Source organism: Odocoileus virginianus, chromosome 22 (genome assembly GCF_023699985.2).
Source record: "Odocoileus virginianus isolate 20LAN1187 ecotype Illinois chromosome 22, Ovbor_1.2, whole genome shotgun sequence".
Taxonomy (NCBI): Eukaryota; Metazoa; Chordata; class Mammalia; order Artiodactyla; family Cervidae; genus Odocoileus; species Odocoileus virginianus.
The window spans coordinates 21,148,412-21,176,088 of NC_069695.1; the positions used below are offsets into that span (position 1 = coordinate 21,148,412).

General features: G+C 34.2%; 1 protein-coding gene across 3 annotated transcripts in view; it reads right to left on the reverse strand.

Moving 5' to 3' along the window:
• Positions 1 to 27,677, reverse strand: part of SMCHD1 (structural maintenance of chromosomes flexible hinge domain containing 1) — a 125,288-nt gene that overhangs the window by 53,944 nt on the left and 43,667 nt on the right. For all 3 annotated transcript variants that reach the window (XM_020886360.2, XM_020886361.2, XM_070452704.1), the window contains exons 11-28: positions 27,269 to 27,389; positions 27,007 to 27,190; positions 24,875 to 25,069; positions 23,116 to 23,229; positions 22,222 to 22,328; positions 21,439 to 21,521; positions 21,141 to 21,254; positions 17,185 to 17,262; positions 16,986 to 17,105; positions 13,114 to 13,258; positions 10,521 to 10,617; positions 9,134 to 9,206; positions 7,459 to 7,598; positions 6,711 to 6,845; positions 4,543 to 4,770; positions 2,228 to 2,376; positions 1,272 to 1,360; positions 752 to 870 (exon numbers count right to left, since the gene is read on the reverse strand). In XM_020886360.2, coding sequence (XP_020742019.1) covers positions 752 to 870; positions 1,272 to 1,360; positions 2,228 to 2,376; positions 4,543 to 4,770; positions 6,711 to 6,845; positions 7,459 to 7,598; positions 9,134 to 9,206; positions 10,521 to 10,617; positions 13,114 to 13,258; positions 16,986 to 17,105; positions 17,185 to 17,262; positions 21,141 to 21,254; positions 21,439 to 21,521; positions 22,222 to 22,328; positions 23,116 to 23,229; positions 24,875 to 25,069; positions 27,007 to 27,190; positions 27,269 to 27,389 — 2,291 coding nt within the window. The remainder of the gene's footprint in view (positions 1 to 751; positions 871 to 1,271; positions 1,361 to 2,227; positions 2,377 to 4,542; positions 4,771 to 6,710; positions 6,846 to 7,458; positions 7,599 to 9,133; positions 9,207 to 10,520; positions 10,618 to 13,113; positions 13,259 to 16,985; positions 17,106 to 17,184; positions 17,263 to 21,140; positions 21,255 to 21,438; positions 21,522 to 22,221; positions 22,329 to 23,115; positions 23,230 to 24,874; positions 25,070 to 27,006; positions 27,191 to 27,268; positions 27,390 to 27,677) is intronic.

Genomic DNA, 27,677 nt, shown 5'->3' on the forward strand with positions numbered 1-27,677 from the left:
ATAGTAGGTTAATGGAAACAAAAACTCCGGTTAGGAGGGGCAACCATGAGACTCTCATGATTATTCTGTTGGGTAAAAGGGATAATGGAGGCTGCAAGAGGATGAAGAGGTTTAAAAACCACTAAATGCCCTAAGTGGATTCAACTTAGAATTCCTTCTTTCTGACCTGCTCTAGGCTGGCAGGATCCTTGAAGGCTCAACTCCAACATCTTTTCTCGAAAATGGTCTTTAATCTCTCCAAGAAGAGTACTTGTGTTTCCTTGCTTGTTTTAAACAGAAACAATTTCACCAGTATTCTTATTTTTCAAGCTAATCTCAATTAACTGCATATCTGCACACTTTCACAACTAGAGTTCTCCCAGGTATCCTATTTAATGCAGGGACTGAGCACCAAGAAATTTTACTCAAATAGCTACATGAAAAACAACCTTTGTACACATGTCAAAATACTTAGGAATGAAATGGTATGATGTATAGAATTTGCTTCAAAGTGACAGATAAGGGGGAAGTGATGAATGCTGAAGCTGACTGGTAGGACCATGGGAATTACTTATACTATTTATGCTATTTTTGTGTATGTTCAAAATTTTTGTGTATATCTAAATTTTCATTAAAAAAATTACTTCAATGCCTTTTACAATTTTTCATTGTAAATACTGCAGTCAAATCTCTCTTATTTTTGTGTTTCCCAAACTTTCTGTTATATATAATCTGAATGGAATAGTCAACTGTTAACGGTAAACAGTCATACCTGAAAAGTAGTTTTCAAATGTGGGCTATCAAGTCCAATCCCAGCAATTCCCAACGCAGACAGAGAACTTGGTGAAAATGCTTGAATCTGATTCCCATACTGATCTGTAACAGTTACAACTAAAAAAAGGGGGAGGCAGTTAATTTTACAGTATCTTAATTTAACATGATGTTGATGTCACATGTTTTACCATGAATATTTGAAGGAAATAATTTAGTGTCATGTAATAATCTGGATATAAGAAAAATATAGCATGTGAATCATACTAACATTTATTTTATGCTCTTAGTATTAACCATTATAATTTCTAACAAAAGTCAACATTCTTTTCAACTAACTGTTTTCAGTTAGGTCAGCATAGGCAAAGATAGGGAAAATGCTTCAACGGTTTCAACAGTGGATTTTAAACCATTAACCATATATAAATCCAAAGTTTTCCTTTCAGATTATGTATGCCAAAACGTGAACATAAGGACATATTATAGAAGTGTTTTAAAGATAGAAAGTAGGTCATGCTAACCTATTTCTCCTTGAAGCTCTTGACCCATCTGTACCGTTTTTCCTCCTTTTAATTCACATTTTAGATGTTTAGGTTCATCTGGAAGTGGTCTGAAATTGATTAACAAATTAAAGGTCTTAATTACACCATTAATTGTAGAAAAAAGTTTCAACATGCTAAGGAGTAACATATGTAATGCTCATTTTCTTAAACTTAAAAACAGTATCACTATTAATCCAAAGGGAAATAGAGAAAAGACAGCTTGCAAAGACAGTAGAGAATACTGACCAAAAAAACAAATGCATGTTAGATCAGTTATCTATCCTGGATTAAAAGGAAATTATGACATGAGAGCACTGAAAAAAAAAAAGCAATGGGTTGGTAAGAATGACTCATCAAGAAATCTAGCTCTGACTGAAGAGTTGTACATCTGATAATTTTATCTCAGACATGGAGCTATTCTAAGCATTGGAGTAGTATGGAAATGTGTACAGAATTAAAGTAGAAAAGGTTAATAAAAAAGAGGCAGCCAAGGAACTGAGAGGCCAGGGTGAAGGACAGGTCTTCTATATATTTACTTAAATTTCCCCCTTTTCTATCACGTAGACTCAGCTTTGAAAATCACCACTAACTAATGAAAGAATTCCTTCTGAGCAACACACTGACTGATCACACTGCATCTTTTTTATTTCTCACATCTTTGTCATTTTCTAGGAGTTTTCACTGTTGCTTGTCCTAGGAGGACATTCCTTTAACAAAAGTTCTCGTTCTGACAGATACTAGAAGGGCAAGTTAAGTAGAGGCTGAGAGTGATATTAAGAATGAATCACTATCATCAGTGAAGCTTTATTCCAAAGACAACCTGTTTCCAAGAAGTTGTGGAAATTTCTACATTAAAAAAATTATATGTATGCTTTGGTGAAAAGCATTTTTGTCACCATATGCTGAATATCTCAAAACATAATATGCCCACAAACCTTACTGTAAATGCACTTTCCAAAGACACATGATCGTCTTGGAATGAAACCTGGCAATAGCGCATATCTTTCACAGATGTTGGTACTTGTACATCAGGAAGCAGACCCTGCAGTAAGTGCTCTTTGTTAATCTCAGGAGTCCAATTAACCTAGAAGGGAAATTATATACTTAAGAATAACATAAAGTTTACTCGAATGTCTTCCAACTGCGAGTTATCTTACCAAAGACTCTTAAAAAATTATAATCTATCCTCCCCAACTCTAAGGAAAAAGGAAGGCCCTTTATGACCATAAATGATGGTGGTTCATATATTACTAAGAGAAAAGTTATCTTTTTCACTGTCTTCCCTTTTAATACTGCCACATCTTTCAATGCAATGAAATAACTACTACTAAATCATTCCTTTAGCACTTCGCCACAAGATTATTACTCTGGTCATTATAGTTTTAAAAAACTATGGGAATCAAATCATGTTATCAATTCTGAGAAGTTATAGTCAATTGTTTTTGTTTTTTCAAAAAGAATCTTGCTATTACAGGTTTTAATTGAGATATACGTGGACCCTATTCAGCAAGGTGAGAAAAGTTAAATTCACTATGTAATTACCATCCTGGCCACATCTTGATCTTAATCCACTCTCAAATGTTTTTAGCTCTAATTTTAACTTTACATCTCTTAAACTCCATATTTTGTTATTTGTTATCCATTTTTAAAGCTGACTACCCCACTCTATTTTACTTTTAAACTTCCAATCCTTTCTATTTAAGAACTTTTAGCTCAACTTTATGCTTTTAGCCTTTATAGCTGTGATTCTTAAATCAATGATATTCTAATATTGTGATCCTAGTTTACACTGTTCTAACTTTCTTAGTTACCTTGTTATCTTTGTAAACCATTCTTTATATCTTTTTTCTTTTTTTAAATAGTGGAAGCAGAAGCAGGAGTTGCACAAAATGGCTGGCTTCCCTCACCCTAGCTGTGCTCTCTGCTCAGAGAATTCCTATGTCTGCTCAGAGAATTTCTCTATCAGTTTGGGTTGACTTTCCTCGGTAATGGAGAATTTTCTAAAGATTACACAGTCACTTTAAGTGTATACATTTAGTAAAAGTATAAATATCCTTTATAGTCAATAAAGGTACATGTTTTAAAATATTTGGAACCCAAGAAATAGATCATGACTAGAATTGAGGAAAATGTGTCAAAAGCAGGCCATGAGCTTAAAGAATGGCAAAAAGAAGGTTATATACAGAAAGAGGCTCTCAAGTCAATGTTTATTCTTAATCTTAATAAGAAACTAAACTGGAAACAACATTATGAGAAAGCAAGGTATGAGTTCAGAAGCCAGGTTGCTAGTACCACTTTTAAACCACTTGCCTTCAGATCTGCTGAGAGATAAAAATGGCTTGCCTCCCTTCCAAGCAGGATAAGGACTATTTCTCTCACAATCCTCCCTTCTCTTATTATGGAGGGAAAAATAAACCGGTGGAGCAAGGGCTATTCCAGATAAGGTTTTAAAAATCATGTCAGCTGAACCCTGATAAACAATTCTTACAAGATATCAGATCCTAATCTTGGAGATTCAGGATGGCTACAGAATTTAATAGTGCAAAAGAGGAGAATTCTTCGGTGGTACAGTGATTATGACTCTGTACTTTCACTGTCAAGGGCCTGGGTTCAATCCCTGGTTGAGGAACTAAGATCCCACAAGCTGTGCAGCATGGCAGAAAAAAAACACCACCATTTTAATTGTGTTGTTAGGTGAGCTGTTCAAGTTTCAGCATACAGATTCACCCTTTCAAGGTACAAATGCTACATTTAGATGGCAGGTCTGAGGACCATCTGAAGCTAGTGAGAACTGACAAAACCACTGTGTACGGATAACAATTTTAGAGACTGCTATACCAACTTCAAATGGCCAAACCAGGGGTCTGGTTCGTAGTTCACAGTACTGTGGTTCACAATACTGTTCCACCGTTTGCCTTCAGCAGACCTTTTCTTTAGCGCCTTCAGAATAGCTACGAAAATACTGCTCTGGTCAAGTGGAGATCTTAATTGTGAACAGAAATACAATTCATCAGGACTGGATTTTTGTTTAGGTGTCAAAATCATTTCTCTAAGCACAGATTTGACACATTCAACATTCCAATCTAGTGCATGTTTAAAAAAAAAACAACTGTATTTAGCCTGGGATTTTAAATAACAATGCTGTTTTGCTGGGATGAGCACCTTCTTAAGAGGGCAGCCTATATATAACTTGTTCTTCCAAGCAAAAAATGTACAAAATTCTTGCAAATAATCTATTTGAGATACCTACTTTAATTTTCTCTGCCAAAGCTGATGTTATATGGATTTCTCTTTCTCCTTCATCATACATTTGAAAAATAAGATTATGCATAACATCTCCAGCTATCCAGTTAACCTCATCCTGATGTTTGATCTGGATGGCCTTCTGTCCTTCCACACTGAATATCTGTAATCTGGCAACGTGGCTACTGGGGAGCAACTTGATAGTCTTCTCCACTGGTGCCACATCTTTACAACTCTGGGAAGAGAGAAAAACACAAATACATACTGAATGAAAGCATCCATACTGAAAACATCACTTTTGGCTTTTATGGTAAATCTTTCATATTGCTTAGGAATTTATCTCCAATATTATGGGAGATCATCTTATATATTGTTAACAATTATAGGTTCTCTCATTAAGAGGACACTGTACTGTTAGCAAGTCCATATTTTATACCATCAAGTTATAGTGACAGTGGTCACATTCTCAAAACCTAAAACTAGCATATTTGGACTTAAAAGAACATTCCTCTTGGTAAATCTGCTTAAAAGTGTTGCAAACTTCTGAAAGTTTAATCATGTGACATAGAGTTGGTGTCAGCATTTATTAATAAGAACAAAGGTGTAATAAATTAAGAATTTTCTATAAAATCAGAGGCAAATAACTGGCATAAAATATATTACTTTAAAGAGTTTCTAGAGCTTTTTCAATTCGTTTTTTACTGGGGTAAGTGGACAGAGTTGCTTGTAGCTAGATAAGGACTCTAGATGCCCCAAAGGCCGAGCAGTTTGTAATTTGTCATAGGCACAGCAGTGTTTCAAAGATCAGCAGAGATGAGCTGGTATGCTACATAAATTGATTTTAGACACATGAAATTAAAACACTACATAATCATCTCAGAATCTAGGTATAGTTCATTCCATAGAATACAAAAAATTCAAGTCTAAACCTAAAATACCTTTACAATCCTGCTTCGTTAATGTCTCCTTCCTCATCTACTTGAGGTCATTCTATCAAAGCCCATTCACACAAATAATGACACAGTCAAAATTACTACTTCACAGAGTATCAGGCAAAAAACCCATCTGCTATTATAAGCACATATTTGCCTGACTTAAAATTAAGAGTCACTGCTTTGCGATAACATTTTTAAAGGGCATAACACAGGTATACTGTGGTCTTTAAGTGCCTTGGACTCTTGGTTTTCAGACTGCTGCTGCTCTGCAGCATTTACATAATTGTATGTAAATGTTCCCTTGCTTTCAAGACCATCTTTCTCCCTAACAACAAGTCTTTTCTTTCTAAATTGTCTAGATCTTTTGCAAGACAATATACTCAAACACACAATGCTCACATTACTGAAAAAAAGGAAACACACAACAAATGTTTTAAGATTATCAAACATAACTAGTTTCAAAAGAAAAGAATTATAATAAAGTCAAATCATCTCATTCTAATTTTAAAAAATAAATAAAAGTTTTTACCCTTTTGAGGCTCAGGATGTGTTAGCTGATGTATAGTTAGTTGGAAAAACATTGGTTAATCAACTGATTGGGTAAATCATCATCTACCACCATATCAATCATGAAGAAATCACATACAGATATTTTACTCGCATAAGTATTTGTTATCTCATTCAGCAATCTTAGGAAATCATATGCTTCTATAAACTGCTTGCCCTCCTCTAGGCTGGCCTCATCTTCAGCCATGATGAACGCCCAGTAACAAGTGTCCTACTGGCACATCAACACAGCACTCTCTTTATAGAATAATACTAAGAAAAACCATGTATTTAAATTATACATACATATTAAATGTTAATATATCCTTCAGTGGTGGTTCAACAGAGACATTTATTAAACTTTCTAAGAAAAAGGTGTAAACTATAAGAAACAAACAATAAAATAAAACTGATAATTGTTACACTCTAATAACAGGAAAAAATAATTTTAGGAACATATAATCAACAACAGCTATAGATATTATAAAAGGTTTGAGCAAGAAATTTCTAATATCTGATACAAAGTGTTATTTACTATACCATTTCATTTTTGCCTTTTCTTCCCTCTGGCTAAAAGAATCACAAATATCTCATCTTAAAAAGTCAAACAACTTTACATGAAATATTAAAAGCTATTAAAGAGTATTCAAATAAAAAGTCAATAGAATACCAATGAAAAACAATAACAACTTACAGGTATTTCAATTTTTGCTTTAAGTGTCTGGTCTTTTTTAATATTCTGAACTTGAATTGCTGGTCCTGATAAAATACTAGTTCCAGAACTACTGCAATCCACAACATAGACTGGAAGGTTTGGAGCACCTGAAAACTATTGGAAGCATACAAAATAATTTAAGATCCCAATCAAATGTAACTGGTTACTCAATAACTTCAATTTTCAAATAATATAGTTTAGCTACTATTTCTGACTATAAATTAAGAATACTGTAAGTATACTTCACTAATATCCCAGACAACTTTGAAAGGAGTAAGTTTCTACAATTCTAGATAAAATGTGCTGATTTTGGAAGAAAAATCAACTTCCTTAACAATAATTCTTTCTTTTACTCTACCTATTTGGGTTTTCCTTTCCTTCTTGAGCTCTTTTACTCATATTCATTTACCCATCCATCCTTAATCCTAAAGGATAATTTTATCATTTTGCTCATAACTGAATACTTCATCTGAAATGAGGAGGATGGACAAAGGAAGGAGCGGGGAGGAATCTGTAGTTCTATACTTGGCATAGTTGGCATCATTATTGAATTAGAGATGTTGAAAATTATTGGCAATGAGATAGCCCACAAATTTCTGCATGGAATAATCATTACACAGTCTAGATACTACATAAAGCTTACTATAAAAGAGTCAAAAGATAGAGTGATTTCCAGTTACTACAATGGCACTGAAAATCTACACATTCTTATCTTGTGATAACTTACCTTACAATGAACAATCAGCTTTGGTTGTACTGTTATATTGTCTGATTCATCCAAAACTTCCACCTGAAATGGGAAAGCTGTTCCATTTTCTATAACTAAAATTTCAGAATCAGGTTTCACTTTAATTCGATGAGGAGGACCTACCAGAAAATTATATAATGAAAATGAGATTCAGGTTTCCAAAAATGAAATGCTAAAATAGCAAAAGAAACAGCTTTTAACATTTTAAGTTTTAATATCTTTTAAATAATGCTGAGAGAGAAAGAAGAAATATCCATGGTTAATCATTTCTACCCCTAAATGAATAGATTCTACACACAACCCCCAAATGCACTGATTCCCAATTGTATTAAATGTTTGAGGTCTAGACTCAGTTTTATGGACAAGCTAAGACAAATGATAACTCATGCTAGAAATCATCCAAATGTGTAAAATACTAAAAAGATCCTGGAAAACAGTATTCAAGAAAAAAAGGAAAAGTTTATTAAACTACTTTTTAAATTTTCTATCTTTTACACAATGACTGATTTCTCAGGCACACTACATACCTCTATTAGGTAATTTTGCTCAAAGGATCAGTTCATGTAATGACATAACCAGATAATTTACTTGTTAGATTGCCCACAACCCTTTGATATCCTAAGCAAGCTGCACCATAATTTTCCTCTAAACTAATAAAAGAGGTTTTACACTTCAATAGCAGCATGACCTGTTGTGCCCTATAAACACTGAGATTTTAAAATACAATTTATACTAAATACTGGGAACACAAGTTTACAAAGAATAAGTTATATCAGTTAATATTTGTGTTTTAATCATATGCCAACTCTATTCTCGGAATCCTTACAATGACCTTGACCAAGAGGGTACTATTAGTATCATCCCCATTTTATACCAGAGGAAGCTGGGATCCAGAGACTAAGCATCCTGTCCAGGTCATGGCTACAAGGGGCAGACCTGAGTTACTGACCACTCTGACTACACAGTCCCACTTCCCACCTCACAACCATCACTCTCAACTTCTAAAAAAAATTGCCAGCACTATCTGGTTAATAAGAAGTTCCCCTGAGATTTGAATAACCCATATGTTTTAGCTAACCTTTCAAAATAAAAGCATCCTAAGTATTAATACGAAACAATTTTTTTTTTATTTCTACCAATGGGCCACTCTTTACTTCTTTATCAATCCATGCTTGAAGGAAAGCTCAAACTACAAGAATCTGTGAAAGGAAATAGCCAATATGTTTCTTTTTCATTAAAATCAGTATAAAAGGTTTTTAGGTTGATAAATCATTACTCAAATTAACATAAAAGCATAAGAAACTTTTCTTCTTAAAATATGAAATATTTAGCTATATCAGAAAAAGTAAAGGACAGATCCAGTTCTAATGCAAGCCTAATTGTACATCCTTAAGAATAGCTTCACAATGTGTTTTCAGTATTCACATTATTCTTTCAGGATTATCTTTAGAACTTAACTCAAGTCTTCCTAAATGTTACCCTGTTTTTTAATTGATTATTTCTGTTAGTGTTATGCATGACATTCAAATGTATTTTCAAGGCTTATACCATAACCAACCAAAAAACACTTCACCTTTATAAGTGTCATTATACTTTATCATAAGAATATCATTTAAAAGGAAAATATGAGGAATATTTCTTAAAGGAATATTACCTGGAAGTAATCTAATTTTTAAAATCTGTGAGTCTTCTTTTAAACCCGGCAGAATAACCTTCAGATTAAAATTCTGTTAAAAAAATTATTTTAATTAAATTCAAATCCTAAATAAATACTCAAGTAATTTACCACCTCAATTCTGACTTATTTTTTGCTTTTCATTTTCCTATCATTAGAGAAAGTCACTCAGCAAATTTATATTGACTAAAATTATCATATGTATGTATGAAAGAAATGCAGGTGAAAAAATTGACTAATATTGCTTCTTTACAGACAATACTATCTTCAAATTCAAAAGGCATACCCTCTGAATAATTACCAGAATTAAGCTGGGTACTATAAAAAATCTGGAAAGTAGTAAAATAGAAAAACCCCCAAATCTACACATTTCTAAATATAATGTCATATTCTAGATTAGATTCCGGTATAGAAAAATACAGCGGAGAAACTGGCGAAATGTTGAAGTCCAGAGTTTTGTTAATAGTATTATATCAATGATAATACTGGATAAATATGCAATGCTTATATAAGATATTTAATAGAGGAAGCTGAGTGAAATACATGTGAACTCTCTATACCATCTCTGCAACTCTTCTGTAAAAATAATTTCAAAATAAAAAGGTTTTTAAAACCTAGAAATCTTTTTAAGTACATTTACTAAAGTCAAAATTTCCATGAACTTCAAGTTCTTCTTCCAGAAACAGCTTAATTCAGGAGGATGGAAAGAACTTGCTCTTTGCTTTAATGCAGTAAACTCACATGCTCAATTTTAAACATTATTTTGGCAGGGAAAATTTTTAAAATATATATTGAAGGTAATGATACATTGGGGAAAAAACTAACATATCACTTAAGTTATTAGCTAGTGTTCACATTAGTCATAGTAATCTATTAGCTACTCTATATACTTAAATGAAAAATTACCTTATTGCAGTTTGCCTTTACCATCCCTAACTATTCCTCCCTCTTCCTTTATCCAAATACCAAACTCAATACATTTACAAAGTAAGCTAAAGTTTCTCATATATCTGTTCCTATTCTAAGAAAAATATTGAAAATAGAAAAAGAGCTAGAAAAGAAGCAACACAGTACTAGATAAATGTCGAAAGTGGCTTTGACTATGAAAAGACTGGAATGGAAATAAAGACAGTTGAAAATACTTAGCTCATAACCATTTCAAAAACAACAGTAGCAAATATGCTGGTCTTCCTCAGAGATGAAAGTGGTAATGATGTGTCAGGTGACATGATGCTTATTAATTCCTAAGAACCTGACGTTACTGTCATCTTGCCACAAAACTAGGTTATTCAATTTTAAATATCCAATTTCATTTTTACTATGTAAGAAATAAACATGCATTATAACACATACATACAATGCTTACCTTGCCTTGACAAGAGTTTACAGGGCCCTTAGCTGTAACACCTCGAATGACACAATTTGGTCCTTTGGTTATTTCTTCATAATGTAAAGTTAAACCACTGGAAAAAATAAATTATTTTTTAACTTTTCCTCCATTATCTACAAATAAGCTGCAAATGTTCTTTTTTCGGGGGGGGGGGGTGGGCCTGCACCACACGACTTGTAGGATCTTAGTTCCCTGACCAGGAACTGGACATCGGTCCTCAACAGTGAAAGCACACAGCCCTAACTCCAAATTAACTGATCCCAAATTGCAAACTCCACACCCAGTCATCAAGATACTTGGCAATTTTTCTTAAAAACATGAATGTGATAGGTTATATTCACTTTACCATGTAACAGAGTTAAGCTTTCCTTCAGTTTTTACAAACTCTTTATCAGATTGTGATGATCACACTCTGGTTTACTGTTTATTCAATCATAAAATTGTTCCCTTTCTCTCCTACCTTTGTGAAGAAGTTTTCTAGGCTGACAGTAGGTTCTGTTTTTATATATTTTCCCAACACAAAGGACAGAGGAAATTCCCAGGATGATCGGGAAAGAAGACCAGAGAAGGACAAACCTAACAAGCTTAAGAGCTGATCCATACAGACCACATCACAAAGTTCCAAGGGAGATGTCTAAGGAATATGAAACTGACAAGTTATCTATGTACAAACATCTTGAAAAGAGACCAGAAAACTGGCAGAGAGCTATTTGGCAAGATAAAAGAAGTATAACAGCTGTGCAATAAAGTAATTAGCACTTACATAATTTTAATAAAGCAAGCACCAAGTACTGATCAAGCCAGAGTATAACTTTACTAAAAAATGTGGGAATAGGAAGGAGGCTTATTTGTAATATAAATGGCAACAAGAGTGTGTCCTCATCTTCCTTAGCCTTAAGTCAAGAGATAAAGCTTAAAACTGAAGAATCAAGAAGCAGTAACATAAAAGTTACTTACATATATGGCAGCAGGTACCAAAAAATTCAAGTAGAAAGCTGAAAGTGGTTCTGAGCAGTGGACTGTTGGTGAGGTGGAGAGGGCAGAACAACTACTCTTTTATTTTTTTTTTTAAATGAGCTTTATCAACCTATTTGATTCTTTAGGCTATATGTGTGAATTATTTTTATTTTAATTTAGCTAACACTGAAAAAAACCAAAAAACCCCACTCGACAAAGATCTTACTTTTACGGCCAGGCCACCAAGACTTTTTTTTTTAAGTCCCAAATCTTAATTACCAATAGGTATGTGTGATAGACACTCTGTAAGAATATCTTATCAAGGATAAGATGGAAGATATAATTAAAAACACGGGTCAACTAACACACAAATATTTCCCATTCATGACTAGATGGATTACATTTTTAGTGTTCTTTATTTTTAAACAGGCTTCCCTTGTGGCTCAGACAGTAAAGAGTCTGCCTGCAATGTGGGAGACGAGGGTTCGATCCCTGGGTCAGGAAGATCCCTTGGAGAAGGAAATGGCAACACACTCCAGTACTCTTGCCTGGAAAATCCCATGGGTGGAGGAGACTGGCAGGCTATTTTTAAACATACATGTTTGAGTATTCAACTCTTCCATTATGGCTTAATATTCAAATGGATGCAATATGTAAAAATCACTTTTTGCAAAAGAATCACTTTTTGCTCAAGAACCATATTTTGCAACTTAAGAGAATATTTAGAAAAATTCACTTGCAATATTTTTTATAACTGATTTGTTTTTCGGGAACTTAACCATGGTACAAATCTGGACACTAAGCTATATCTCACTAGTCTCTGAGCTTCTAGAGGCAAATCCTATATTCTTATTCACTTCTATGTCTCCAGCTAGCAAATGCCTGGAATACAGTACATACTCAAATGATTAAAAGAGCAAACAATTACACCGAAAGGGGAAAAAAGTACACATCAATAGCAAAAGAAGGCATACATTAAAAAGTGGGCCCCAAAGACAAATTTGGCAGAAATGTGAGAAAAATAATTTCTCCCTAGGCACCTCAGAAACAGGTAATGGAAAACAATGAACATCCTCAATTAAATAATTGGACGCTTTCAGAGCTATTTCTTAATATAAGCCAATCATTTCATTCTATAGGGTTACTAAGTAAAGGCAAATTCCAGGGAAGGACCAAATTTCCATGGAAACCACAAACTTTATTGCTACAGTTTTAAACACAAACCAAAATAAATTATACTAGCAGGTTAAAAGCCTACCAGTAGGTAACCACTAAGGTTAAATGCCCATAATTTCTAAGCAAACAACAAATTAAACATTGTATAGTGTATAGACCTGCCAGGAGACGTCATATTGTACTTGCAAAAAAAAAAAAGAGTAAGACAGACCTATCAGTCTCAACCAAGTAACTGTAACAGCAAAAATTCAGTCCAAACAAACTTTCCTGAGGTGATTCATGGATGACACTACAGCTGCAGAGAACAGCTTGGGATTAACTAAATCCCCCAGGTATCATAAAACATCAACATTTTAAATAAATCTGAAGTTAACTCAACACAAATAATTTAAGCTCAAAGAAGTGAATACTCAGCAAATATGAACATTCAGATTACCTTGCTTCAAAAACTGGCTGAATATCAGTTGACAGTTGACTAGTATGACCAAATTCATCCTGAAACTCCACGGGGATATTGAATGGGACTCCAACACGAAACGGAGGATCCAAAAGACCGAACAAAAATTTCTCTGGTTTACCCTCTTAAAAAAAAAAAGCATAAAAAGAAAATTCATCAGTCAGAGATTCATTGTAGGTAAAAACATCTATTTACGTACAGAAGATTAAACTACAATAAAGATGGCATTTTAAATCTGAGCAAAATTTACATAAATTATATCTATAATATACCTGTGAAAATAACAGTTAACTTACATGATATATAAATAAGTCTACAAAGAGAGATAAATGTGTTTTTAAACTATGAAATTATTCAAATAAAGAAATGCTTATAATTTTATCAAAGGAAAAAGTAAGTCAAAACACAATATTCAATAGCTATTCAAGGATATATGTGACAAAGATTAAAATATTTTAGTAGATACAAAGTCAATAGAGAAGCTCCATATGAGAAAACATTTGCAGTGCTTGCCATAAAGGATTTAAATCCTAAATACATTAAAACTTCCTATAAACAGCTATTGTTAAAATGTGGTCTATAGTCTAATAGCTTCAAGTCATCCCTTGTGAAATTATTAGAAATGTAAATTCCAAGATTCACCTTATCCTGTGTCAGATACTCTAGGAGTGAGGCCCACCAGTCTACAGTTTAATAAGCCCTGCGGGTGATTCATATAAAACTGACATTTGAGAACTACAGTTTCACACTATTAAAATGGCCATAGACTTTCACAGAATGACAATGTCCAATAAAGGCTAAAGAGATACACAACCTAATAATTAAATAATTTAACCACCAACTAGGCTAAATAAATACTGTAATATAGCTTGGCCAGCAATGAGCATAGGGAAATAGGAACCCTCAGTCTGTTGGTGAGGGTACCTAACCTTTTAGGAGGGCAACTTGATAGAAAATATATATAAAATGTTAAAGCACATATTGATACATTTCAGTTTGGCAACTCTACTTCTTGGGATCCACTCTAGAGAAATTCTAGCACATGTACACAAAACATCATTTCCGCGCCCCCATACAGAGATGTGATTTGTAATAGTCCCCAAACTGAAAATACCTGAAATGTTCATCAAAGAAAACCAAACTACAGCACATCCCTACTGTGGAATGTTCCACAGGTGTTATTTAAAGAAAATGGTAGATTTGTATGTACAAAAAGGAACACTCCCCAAGGTGGCCTTCTGATTAGAGAAGGCAAAATGATTGCAGGCACTTAAAAATCAGCTCTCTAAAACCCCATAATAATATGACACCACAGAGCTTTTTTTTTAAAGAGGCCTAAACCTTCAAAAACAAAGAACAAAAAAAAGACAACAGTAACAGAATTTGAAAGCTAGAGAGCACATGAACAAGTATAATTCTCCAGGCAAGAATACTGGAATGGGTTGCCATTTCCTTCTCCAGGGGATCTTCCCGACCAAGGAATTGAACCTGGATCTCCTGCATTGCAGGCGGATGCTTTACCATCTGAGCTACTGGGGAAGCACTATGGACCTAACAGAAAGACTCAAAAAATCAAATCCTCAATCATCAACAAAGCTAACAGAGAGCCAATTTAATTCACACTATGTAACATTCAAAAGTCTCAATCACGGCTCTATCAAGTAGGAGTGAAACTGGAATAAAAGAGAAAGACAAGCTCAAGTCTGTCAGAATCAGCTCCTCAGATACCCACCCCTCAATACACAGAGCCAGTCAACTACCTCCTTCATTTTCAGCAACATTTGGAAGTTTCTCCTCTGGGGAAGGTAAGAGTAGGTCCAAGGAGTGACCTACTTCTGAACACTGGACACAGCACTACTGAAAGTGCCAGTTTACTGAAAACAGGCAAATCAAGTGGAAGATTAATACTGAATGTGACTCCAAGGAAGACATACAGATGGCTAACAAACACATGAAAAGATGCTCAACATCACTCATTATCAGAGAAATGCAAATCAAAACCACAATGAGGTACCATTATACGCCAGTCAGGATGGCTGCTATCCAAAAGTCTACAAGCAATCAATGCTGGAGAGGGTGTGGAGAAAAGGGAACCCTCTTACACTGTTGGTGGGAATGCAAATTAGTACAGCCACTATGGAAAACAGTGTGGAGATTTCTTTAAAAGCTGGAAATAGAACTGCCATATGACCCAGCAATCCCACTTCTGGGCATACACACCAAGGAAACCAGATCTGAAAGAGACACGTGCACCCCAATGTTCATCGCAGCACTGTTTATAATAGCCAGGACATGGAAGCAACCCAGATGCCCATCAGCAGACGAATGGATGAGGAAGCTGTGGTACATATACACCATGGAATATTACTCAGCCATTAAAAAGAATTCATTTGAATCAGTTCTAATGAGATGGATGAAACTGGAGCCCATTATACAGAGCGAAGTAAGCCAGAAAGATAAAGACCATTACAGTATACTAACACATATATATGGAGTTTAGAAAGATGGTAATGATAACCCTATATGCAAAACAGAAAAAGAGACTCAGATGTATAGAAAAGACTTGTGGACTCTGGGAGAAGGCGAGGGTGGGATGTTTCAAGAGAACAGCATTGAAACATGTATATTATCTAGGGTGAAACAGATCACCAGCCCAGGTTGGGTGCATGAGACAAGTGCTCGGGCCTGGTGCACTGGGAAGACACAGAGGGATCGGGTGGAGAGGGAGGTGGGAGGGGGGACCGGGATGGGGAATACATGTAAATCCATGGCTAATTCATTTCAATGTATGACAAAAACTACTGTAATGATGTAAAGTAATTAGCCTCCAACTAATAAAAATAAATGGAAAAAAAAAATACTGAATGTGAAATATCTAACAATCTTTTCCAGCTTGGCTCCCCAAATTATGGCACCTAGGTGTTTACACTCCACTCTGGAGAATCTGAACAGCCAGAGGAAAAAAACCTAAAATTTGCTTATCATAATCTCCCCAAATGAAATAAATGCTCTCAAATGTCCTATTCTTAAACGTGTGTACTAGTAATGTAAGACAGCAACTAATAGGAAAGACCCAGTGCAATGTGAAAAAAAAAGCAACATCGAGGGAACAGGCTATGAATCACGTTTAAAAACATCAAGGAAAAAAAAAAAAAAAAAAAAAAAAAAAACATCAAGGAAAAAATACCATTATTAATAGCCTCAGAGAATTAATAAAAATATTGAATCCATGAAGTCAGAAGAAAATGTTCTGAAAAGGAAATAACCTTTTCAAATAAGTATTTATTAGAGAAAAAAATATTTTAGAAACTAAAAAATTATAGCAGAAAGAAAAAAATCAAAAGAAAACATCAAACATCATGTTAAGGAAGTCTCTTATAAAGTAGAAAAATAGAACCAAGCGATGGAAAGTAGAAAACACAGTATACCAATTAAGAAGTCCAATGTCTGAACACTAGATGCTGTAGAAAGAAAAAAGAACAGAAATCAAAGTAACTCAGAAAAACTCCTAGAACTTAAAATGTCAGAGATTGGGACCCAAACTCTAAACTATTCAAACATCTGAGGATTATGGAAGAGAGAGAATGGGGATAGTTGGATTGGGCGTGGGTGTTTAACATACAAAATTCAGGAATCAGAGTAACTTTAAACTCTACCAGTAACAAAGGAAGCTACAAAATGATGATTTCAAAAATTTATAAGGAGCATGATTATCAAGCAGAGTTACAGTTATTTCTAAAGCCAAAATGGTTATACAATTGGTCAAACATCTTTTATCAAATTTTCTATTTTCCTCTTGATTTAAAATGCCACCTTTAGCATACAGAGTTACATATTGGTGTTTTGCTTACCTTTAACAGAAAATTTAATTGCTTTAGATGGTAGTGGCCTTCCTGCATAAGTGTCCGCATTACTTTCATTCAGGACAACTTGCAATTTCAATGTATAATTCCCCAACTTGTGAATATTTTCTGAACAAATTAATAAGAAATTAAAATTCAAGTAAACACAACACTGATATAATTTTTAATATTCAGAGTAACAACTCACCCATTTTTTTAAACCAGTACGGCCATTTTCCTCCATGTTGACTAATATGTGAAATGATTTCTTTATTTCCACTTGAAGCTTAATAAAAGAAAAAAAATTTATATTTTGAGAAACTAAATATAGAACATGAATATGAAATGTCACACTGGCATCAAATATCTGTTGCACATTTTTAAAAATAGCTTTTAAACTTCAAAAGACCTAAAATTATCCTATGCAAGTCAACAGCATAATGAAAACTTACTTTTTCAGCCAATTAAAATTCCTTTAATTCTTAAAAATGTATCTGTAAATAAGCTTAATTGGTACAAACAACAATATAGTTAATTTTTTTTACATTAAAAATCATTTCTTTGCAAGTTTTCTTCAAGATTAAACCACAATTGTGTGTTTACATAATCTCTAAGACCTAGTGTCTATTAAGAGGCCTGATGAAGGAGAAAGGAAACAGAAGGATGATAGCACTTTTCTGAAATATTCTTTGCTATTTATTTTTGTTTTTAGAATCATGTAAATGACTTTAAAAATTCAAAAAATGGAAAAAAAATTCACAAATGAAATTAAAGCAATTCATAAGCAAAAGCAAATTGTAGGTAGGTGATATGACCACATTAAAAAAAATTATTTCAAGTGACTTCAATTTTAGAATATATAAAAACTTTAAACACAAATAACACTGCAAAGAAGTCAAAATTAATCTAATAGTCTTATTATCAGTAATTTTAATTAAGCCTTTATACTGCCTTTCCAGCAAAAGTTGTGTTTCAAAATAAATCAATGACCATAACTGATACAGGAAATTTCTTACTAATTAATAAACCAAAAAGGATAATAAATTGAGATAGTAGGACAATAAATTAGAAGAAATGAAAGAATCATTGGGAAAACCCACTATATTGCATACCAAACAACAAAGCAAAAATCACTAATGGATGAAACTCTTACAACATGGATGAAAGAACTTTATAATCATACCAGCCAAGTGAATTCAATAATCCATTCCAGTAGCACTAAAAGTGGGACAATTAACTATAGCCATCAAATGCCTCCGATGTAATACCAAAAACACAAATTCGCTACAAAGTATTGATTCTTGCTTTAGAAGAGGGAAAATAGTGAACCTAAATCTATTCAAGGTTTGGGGGTAATTTCTAGTCTTCAGGAAATAGAAAAAACAGTAGAACAAGTTAAATAACATTACAAAGAAACAGGCAAGTATGTGCAACACTCTACAGTACAATAAAGTATAGATTTAAAAATGACTGAGACCATAAATTTGTTATACATTTTACCAGAAAAAACAAACCTTTTAATTATTTCATATATAAATATATACCAGGCAGACCTTAGAGATATGGTAGGCTTGGCTTCAGACCACAACAAAACAAGGATCACAATAAAGGAAGCTACATAAATGTTTCCACTTCCCAGTGCATATAAGCTATGTTTATACTACACTATAGTCTACTGAGTGTGCAATAGCATTATTTCTTTTAAAAAATAATGTCAGTCAGTCAGTTCAGTCACTCAGTTGTGTCTGATTCTTTGCGACACCATGGACTGCAGCACGCCAGGCCTCCCTGTCCATCACCAACTCCCAGAGTTTACTCAAACTCATATCCATTGAGTCGGTGATGCCATCTAACCATCTCATTCTCTGTCATCCTCTTCTTCTGCCTTCAATCTTTCCCAGCATCATGGACTTATCAAATGAGTCAGCTCTTCGCATCAGGTGGCCAAAGTGTTAAGAGTTTCAGGCTCAACATCAGTCCTTCCAATGTATATTCCGGACTGATCTCCTTTAGGATGGACTGGCTGGATCTCCTTGCAGTTCAAGGGACTCTCAAGAGTCTTCTCCAACACCACAGTTCAAAAGCATCAATTCTTCGCGCTCAGCTTTCTTTGTAGTCCAACTCTCATACCCATACATAACTACTGGAAAAACCATAGCCTTGACTAGACAGACCTTTGTTGGCAAAGTAATGTCTCTGCTTTTTAATATGCTATCTAGGTTGGTCATAACTTTCCTTCCAAGGAGTAATGTCTTTTAATTTCATGGCTACAATCACCATCTGCAGTGATTTTGGAGGCCAAAAAAATAAAAGTCTGCCACTGTTTCCACTGTTTCTCCATCTATTTGCCATGAAGTGATGGGACCAGATGCCATGATCTTTGTTTTCTGAATGTTGAGCTTTAAGCCAACTTTTTTTCACTCTCCTCTTTCACTTTCATCTAAAGGCTCTTTAGTTCTTCACTTTCTGCCATAAGGGTGGTGTCATCTGCATATCTGAGGTTATTGATATTTCTCCCAGTAATCTTGATTCCAGCTTGTGCTTCATCCAGTTCAGCATTTCTCATGATGTACTCTGCACACAAGTTAAAAAAGCAGGGTGACAATATACAGCCTTAACATACTCCTTTTCCTATTTGGAACCAGTCTGTTGTTGTTCCATGTCCAGTTCTAACTGTTGCTTCCTGTCCTGCATACAGATTTCTCAAGAGGCAGGTCATGTGGTCTGGTATTCATAATTTTCCACAGTTTATTATGATCCACACAGCCAAAAATAAAAAGTACTTTATTGCTAAAAATGCTAATATTCATCTGCATCTTCAGCAAGTTGTAGCAATAACATCAAAGACCACTAATCACAGATCATTATAACAAATGTAATTTTTAAAAAGTTTGAAAAGTTGCCAGAATGACCAAAATGTGACACAGGGACATTAAGTGAGCAAATACTGTTGGGAAAATGGCATTAACAGACTTGCTTAACATGGAGTTGCCATAAACCTGAAATCCATAAAAAATGCAGTATATGCAAATAGCAATAAAGCAAAGCTCAATTAAATGAGGTATGCCTGGTGCGCTGCAGTCCATGGGGTCGCAAAGAGTCGAACACAACTGAGCAACTGAACTGATGCTTGTATGTAGTTTGGGGGGTTTTTTTGTTTTTTTAAATAAGAGGGAGGCAGGATGGTCGGAGTTACAAAGAGGTTGGAAGATGCTACACTGTTGGCTCTGAAGATGGAGGAAGGGACCACAAGGCCAAGGAATGTGGGTGACTTCTAGAAATGGAAAGGCAAGCCTTCCCTACAACCTCCAGAAAGTCGCTATCCCGCTGACACTTTGATTTCAGCACAGAACTGTAAGATAGCAAACATACTGTTTTAAGCCACCAAAAAACCAAAACCAAAACCCTGGAGAAATACAGAACAGTGTGTCACAGAGGCCAAAAAGAGAGTACTGCCGTAAAGTGAGGTAGTCAAACTGTTCAATGCTGCTGAGGCTAAAAAGACATTTATATGATGAAAGTATACACTACCACTGACTAGTTTATAAATGTTGGAAATAAACACACAGTGAATAAAACACTGTATCTGTAAAATCCATGGACCAGACATGTAAGTATATAGTGGTAGAACAGATTATTGAAAACACATATTGAAAATACTTTCAGGTGGTCAAGACAAAAACAAGAGATAAGAATTACAAGGTGACTCAAGTTAGGAAAATACAAGATGAGTGATAATATGTAGTTCTTCTCCCTTTAACAAAGAGTGGGCCACGTTTCTCAACTGAAACAAGTACTTCCCATCCATAGGTTCAGAGACACAGTATTTTTGATTTAGAAGGCATCTTAAGGATTATCCAATCTAAATCCCTAATTCAGTATAAACTCATATGCATACACATCATATCTTTATTTTAGCCTATAGCTGCCTCCATAGGAAAATTCAGAATAGAGTGTTTAAAAAAAAAAAACCAAAAACCCTAAGAAAACAACTGAGTTTTTAAAAAATGAATTATCCATAACACTTTAGAAAGTCTTAACTTCAAAGCACTATCTATCAGATTGCTAGGCCATCAATAAATTCCACAAAGATGTTAAAATATGTACTATATATTTACAAACAACAGTAACGATCCAAACATACAAATTAGCATGTATACTTACAGTGTAATATAACTTTGAGTTCAACCAGGAGTTTCTTTGACCCTCCATGACTTGTTCCTGGAAGCTTCTGCATCGCTTCCCCTTTTTTATTTAATATTTCAATTCTTAATGCACCTATCAGTCCAAAATTAAAAATAAGAACATCTTAGTTACACCCAATGAATCTGATGAATCTGCCAGGTCTTCACATAGCGTTTTAATTTTTTATCATTTTTTTTTTTACCATGAAATGTTAAGAAGAAAAACATTTTTTCAGTATTTAAAATACACACACACAGAAGAAAAACCAAAAACATACCAATGGGGGTTCCAGCAGGTCTGATCTCATTTGGCAATAATTCATCTCCTTCAGGCCAAGTCACTGACAATCTATCAGGGAGTCTATTATTAAAACAGCATATTAATGTTTCATGAAATGTGTTAATTATGGTCTTATTTTTTAAAATAAAAGTTACTAGAAACTTTAAAAGTTCTAATTTTTTTCCCCAACAGCTAAATCTGAAATTTTTTCCAACAGTTAAATATGAAACTCCAAACCCTTAATCACTGCTGTGGCTAGAAAGTAAAACAAAATCTCTTGGTGTTAAGAGACAGGAATTATCCCCCTTTTTTGAGATTTTTCTACTAATCTGTAGTACAAGCTACCTTTGGGAGAAAGGATAACTCTACAAACAGAAGAATTACCAGTGAGTTCAGTAAGAATCAAAGTAACTGCATTGTTAGCTACACAAAAGCCACAGTTTTGTTTTTTGACTTTTTACTTCTTTTGCTCCTATCTTTACCTCTCACCATTTTCTTCTAGTTACAGGGCAAAGTCATTGCTTTTTAACAAACTTAATCATAGTGCTGATAACAGTGACACTGTAAGTGTAAGCTTCCTTATTTTTCTATAAGACAAATGCAGGATTCTGTTTTGATAGCTAGAGCACTTTTTTTTTAACAGCAAGAAGTTCGTCACAATACATACATCTAAGACTACAAGTGCCTAAATACAAAAGCATAATGCCACACTCAATAATAACTAAAAGGACAATTGCTCTTCAATTTGTCATTTTTCACCATGCATCTTGAAACAAATTACCTTGCCATTTCATCTTCTACATATTTTTTCACGGCTTTCTCGGCAACTGTCCTATCCAGCTTTGCAATTGGCACAGTTTTTATTTCATCATACAGTGCCTGAGGTTCCTGAATAAGTAAAATTTATACCAACATTTCAAAAAGCTATTTAAATTTAGTCGCAACAAGAATATTGATTTCTTTCAAAAAATATTTTTACCCTAATTAAGTAGATAAATCATAATAACTATTATTATATTATTATATTATATTGTTTATTTCCATTTTTCAGATAAACACCCTAGGCCTAATTAAATACCATTCAAATCTTAACAAGAGCATAGTATAAGGAAGGATAAAGGGCCTCCCTGGTGGTTCAGACGGTAAAGAATTTGCCTGTAGGAGACCAGTGTTCGATCCTTGTGTTGGGAAGATCCCCTGGAGAAGGGAATGGCTGCCCACTCCAGTATTCTTGCCTGGAGAATTCCACGAACAGAGGAGCATGGCGGGCTACAAGCCCATGGGGTCACAAAGAGTCAGACACAACTGAGCAACTAACACTTCTTCATAAGGATAAAGCCCACTCTAATTTTGTTTTTCATTCTTGAGATAGAAGTCTGGCTCCAATGTTTATGTTTATGAGTCTTGAATGAAATGTGCACTTTAAAATTACTGTGAAATTGGCAATAATCTTGTAGCATCTGTTAAACACTAGGCACATAGATGTTAAGCTCTACAAACTACTAAAAACATCAAATATGAAACATAAAAATTCATGCTCCCATTCCTGTAACCAATGGAAAAGCCAAATACAAGTCAAAACAGAATACTGTATCTTTATTTTAAGAATTAAGCAAAATAAAGTAGTAATACCAAGAGACTCTGAAGAATATTTTGGGTTATTTGGGGATCTTACCATTGCAATTTGAACCTCTCCTCCTGTAGCATATACTTCTCCATCATGATCACCATAGAGAAAAAATTTCACAATGCTTCCATAAAAGAGAGGAAGTGTCTTGATTGTCTTGACCTAACATTCAGTTTTAAAACAAGGATTTAGCATTAATATTTACTTAGAAAAACAGGTTTAACAATTACTTAACAGAACTATTTTATACAAGGGGAAAAACCCAGCATCTATTATTAGAAAATTTTAATGAAAAAAAGCATTCTATAAAGTTATATTTGTGAAGCTCTCCACTTATTTGTAACATCTTTGAAAAGACAGTAGCTTCTTCATACAAAAATGTCATAGTTATGCATTTGTCTAAAAGGTCCATAATGCCTTCAAATGAATGCAAGCTGTCTCAAATCCCCATAAAATGGTGCTTACAGGCTGTGAACAGTGACTTACAAAGTTATTGTTTTTTTCCAATAAATTAGCTCAAAACTTGTCTATATTATTTTTTTTCCTTACCTGGCCTGAAAACACCAGTAATTTCCACTAGTCCAATTCAAAACTTCTCAACTACAAGGACAGCAAGAATTTATATCAAATCTATCCTCCAGCCTCATTTCACTTCTGAACTATTTCTCTTCACATGTAACAGTCTGCAGCAACCCAGTCCTGCTGCTTTTCCTGATCACTCCCTCCTTGTAACTTCCACTTGACTTCACGGATACCTTATTTTCCTGGTTCCCTTCTCCCTCACTATTTTATCCCTTTCTTTCTCCTCTGTCAGCTCCTCCTCTTCATTTTCTAGCTTCTAACTGTTGGAAAAGCAGGCTCAAGCCACACTCACTACTTCACAGTGACCACATCTGATTCCAAAGCTTTCGTTATATGATGATGAGAGTGTCACATTTGTGGGTTTATTACTACCTTCATAATAAACCCACTTCATAATAAACCCACTCTGGGCTTCCCAGGTAGCTCAAAGGGTAAAGAATCTGCCTGCAATGCAGGAGACCTTGGCTTAATCCCTGGGTCAGGAAGACCCCCTGGATAAGGGCATGGCAACCAATTCCAACATCCTTGTCTGGACAATTCCATGGACAGAGGAGCCTAGTGGGCTCCAGTCCATGGGGTCGCAAAGAGTCAGACACAACTGAGCAATGTAAAGTTAAGTTAGTTACCTTCATAATTACCTCTGTAAACCTGAGCCACTACCTCTTTTAAGTTCCACACAAAAGTCACTTCATGCACAAAGAATTGTGTGATTTACTCTCTTATTCCAGGCCCATCCTAAGTCAGAAAATTCTCTCCTTTTAAACTATGACAGTACTACTCATTCTCTCTCTTCAGTGATTCTTAGGTCATCTCTATTTTCATGCCATAACAGCCTGAAGGACACAGGACACCCTTAGATCTCTATAATCTCCATAACGCCATCAACAGCACAGTAACTTATAAGCTGCAGACACTAAAAAATTTGATGAAAAACCATTTCTTCATATCACATTAAAAAAACAAACCAGATTCTCTATTTGAGTATAGTGAAGTACAAGAAACAATAAAAATTTTGTTAACTGAGCCTTTGGCAAAAATTGTTTTGTTTTTTTTTCTTAATGTCCTATTAAATTACATAGTTATAATCAATCTGGCCTTTCCTTTCTTTTTTGGCTCCTAAGGAGAAAGACTACCCACATTAGTTTTGGTTGTTGACAAATTCTAATAACTCTAATTTAGTTTCAAATTCTACTAAAAATTAAACCTAAAAATAAGTTAAACTTACCAGCTGTCCTGCTTTGTATATTTTTCCATCCCATTCTATCGCTGAGTAAGTGGCCCAGGGGCCCTGCTTTTTAGAAGGAAGATCAGGACGTGTAATTATTCCTTTAAAAAGGGTGAATTTTATTTGTTTGTCATACTTTTCATGGCAGTCCTTCAGCCATAAAGCAAACTCTCTGTCAATTTTCATTCGCTGCTCCTGTAAAATTTTAAAATGTTCCACAAAACTTAGCTACTCATAAACAAATACAACCACAGACACTTCTTGTTCATTTCATGTTTCCTTCCAAATACCCACTCACCCAAGAAAACCAAATAAAAAACTAAAATATTTTAATGGCTCTTTCTCCCATACAAATTTAGATTTGTATCAACACATCACTAAAGAAAAAAAATCTTTGCTATCATCCTTGGTCCACAGGGTCACAAAGAGTTGCACATGACTGAAGCCAACTGAGCACACACTTGGATCTAAAGTTTCAATGGTCAATATCAACATAGATTTCCTTCTCTATTTTAAACCCTAGGATACACCCCCCCCCCAAAAAAAAAGATAAACACTGCCTGCCGTGGAGAAGGAGAACTAACTGATAGGGGAAAAGGGTAAGTGGAAACCTTCTTAATGTGAAACACGCACACTCCAAAAGGGAAATAAAAAAACTTTTATATATTAAGCACAGATTTAAACACATACTTAAACATAGATATGGTATATCTACGGTAATAAAATGTCTTGGGCGGTTATTTAGGGAGAAAAGGTCAAAAAGGCTCTTTTATAAGGTGACAGTGAAAAAAAGGTTGAGAAACATAGCTATGGCAAAACATATTTTTAAAAAAATTATGCTTTATACATTTATTCAAAAATAGATCATAAAATAAAAACTGCCTTCTTGTAATACATAAAAAGAAAATGTGTTATTGCTTATCATCCTTCACTCTGCTGAGAGACACTAGAGATTTACACTCCAGTCTAAGCTGCTATACACTGGTTTAATGCTTGTCTTTAGGAGGAGTAGGGGAAGATAATCACATTACATGCTTTCACAGAAGACAAAGCATAAAGTTACAGAAGTTCATTTCCTCTGTACACCTTACTCCACAATCCACCATTTTCAAATGAAAATGGGGCAAAATTAAAACTGATTTCAGCTTAAGTTTTTGCAACTTGCAGTCAGATGACCAGTATATTAATCATTAAAAAAAATTAGATTTTAAAAAGTTACTCAAATAATACATACATATACATGGTAAACACCAAAAAATGGCATATATTTTTCAAGGAAACTTTCCCCCTAATCCGTTCCCAGGAACCAACTCCTTCCTGAATCAGTAGTGTTGTTACTTTGACAACTTGACAACAGTATTAAAATTATTAACTAGGAATGAAACTGTCTGCCTACCAAATTTTTATGCTATATTTCAGTCTCAGCCCTCATCTGTAGAAGATAAAATTACATCAGATTCAGAATCGTTTTTATTAAGAGCAAAATGAATGTCAACATGTTATAGGGATACACAAATACTGTGTTTTATATTGTGTTTACTGTCCAGCAACTTTAAGTTTAGAATAAATGCATCCATCTCTTCACAACTTAACAGTACTGAAAGAGTAGCATCAAGTAAAAGTTTCTGAGGTGTTTAGGCAAAAGGAAAGTACACTAGCTTCATTCAACTTTTCAAAAAAATTTATCATTCTTTTTCTATTGATTAAAGCAGATTTTAATAGTGATCAATCTCAAATCACCTTTTAGCCCAAAGTATTTCACAGTTCTACCTAAATTTTACCCCCAAAGTTAGATTAAAATTGTATATTTAAGGTTACTAATATACAAACAAAGCCTCTCTATTAGAAACAATTCTTATTTGCTCTTAGCAAACAGACATGCTTCTGAAGATTCTATTCACCATGTCAAGGTATTAATGAAAATCTGGTAAGTTTTATCCCAGTAAGAGCTAATCAGTTTGAAATTTTTGAGTGAACACATAAATGCTCATGTACTAAAATGTATATTCTTTTGAGTAAATAAAATGAAAAGTATGCAAATTGCCAGTACAAATCTACACTACAAGTGACTTTTGTTGAACTTAAAATAGAACACTTCTGCAAATATTCAAACTTGATATTTAAAATCATACCTGTCCATTTAAAATCCTTGTAAAAAGGGTGTTCTTGTCTTTCAGTTTTAGCTCAAGATCCATAAAGGTCAGTTTATTTGTGCTGACCTGGAATTTGTCATTAGTAAATAATGCACCAGATATCCTATTGTAGCACTCAAAAGGCGCAAGCCCTCTCTTCTTAGGAGGAGTACACCAGTCAAAGCTTGAATAGAACAAAATACTGGTTAATAAAAAGATAAGATCATAAAACAATGTAATCTCAGCAAAAATCAGAACTTACTCTTCAACAGATGTATATGGTATTAGCCGTCCATTCCAAAAACATTCAAAAATAGGCCTTTTCCCTCTTGCTGCTTTCTCAAGTATGAAACAGTCATCATCATCATCTTCATCTTTTAATTCTAGGACAAAGGAACAAGTGGAACAAATAATTTTTACCACTGAGAAATCAGTTTCCATAAATGAAATGTTAAAGCTTCTTCGGAGAAATGGTAACAAAAATTCTTATGATCTTTAACATTGTGTTCTGTAAAACCTAAAACTACCTTTATTCTGTTTGCCCTCAAAAAGGCAGATTTTCAAAGTGGCTCCACATTACCAACAGTGATTCTCATTAAAAAGCAATAATTACATACTCATGAATCTGTGTTAGGATTACTATACTAGCTATTGAGCCTGCCATCTGTAAA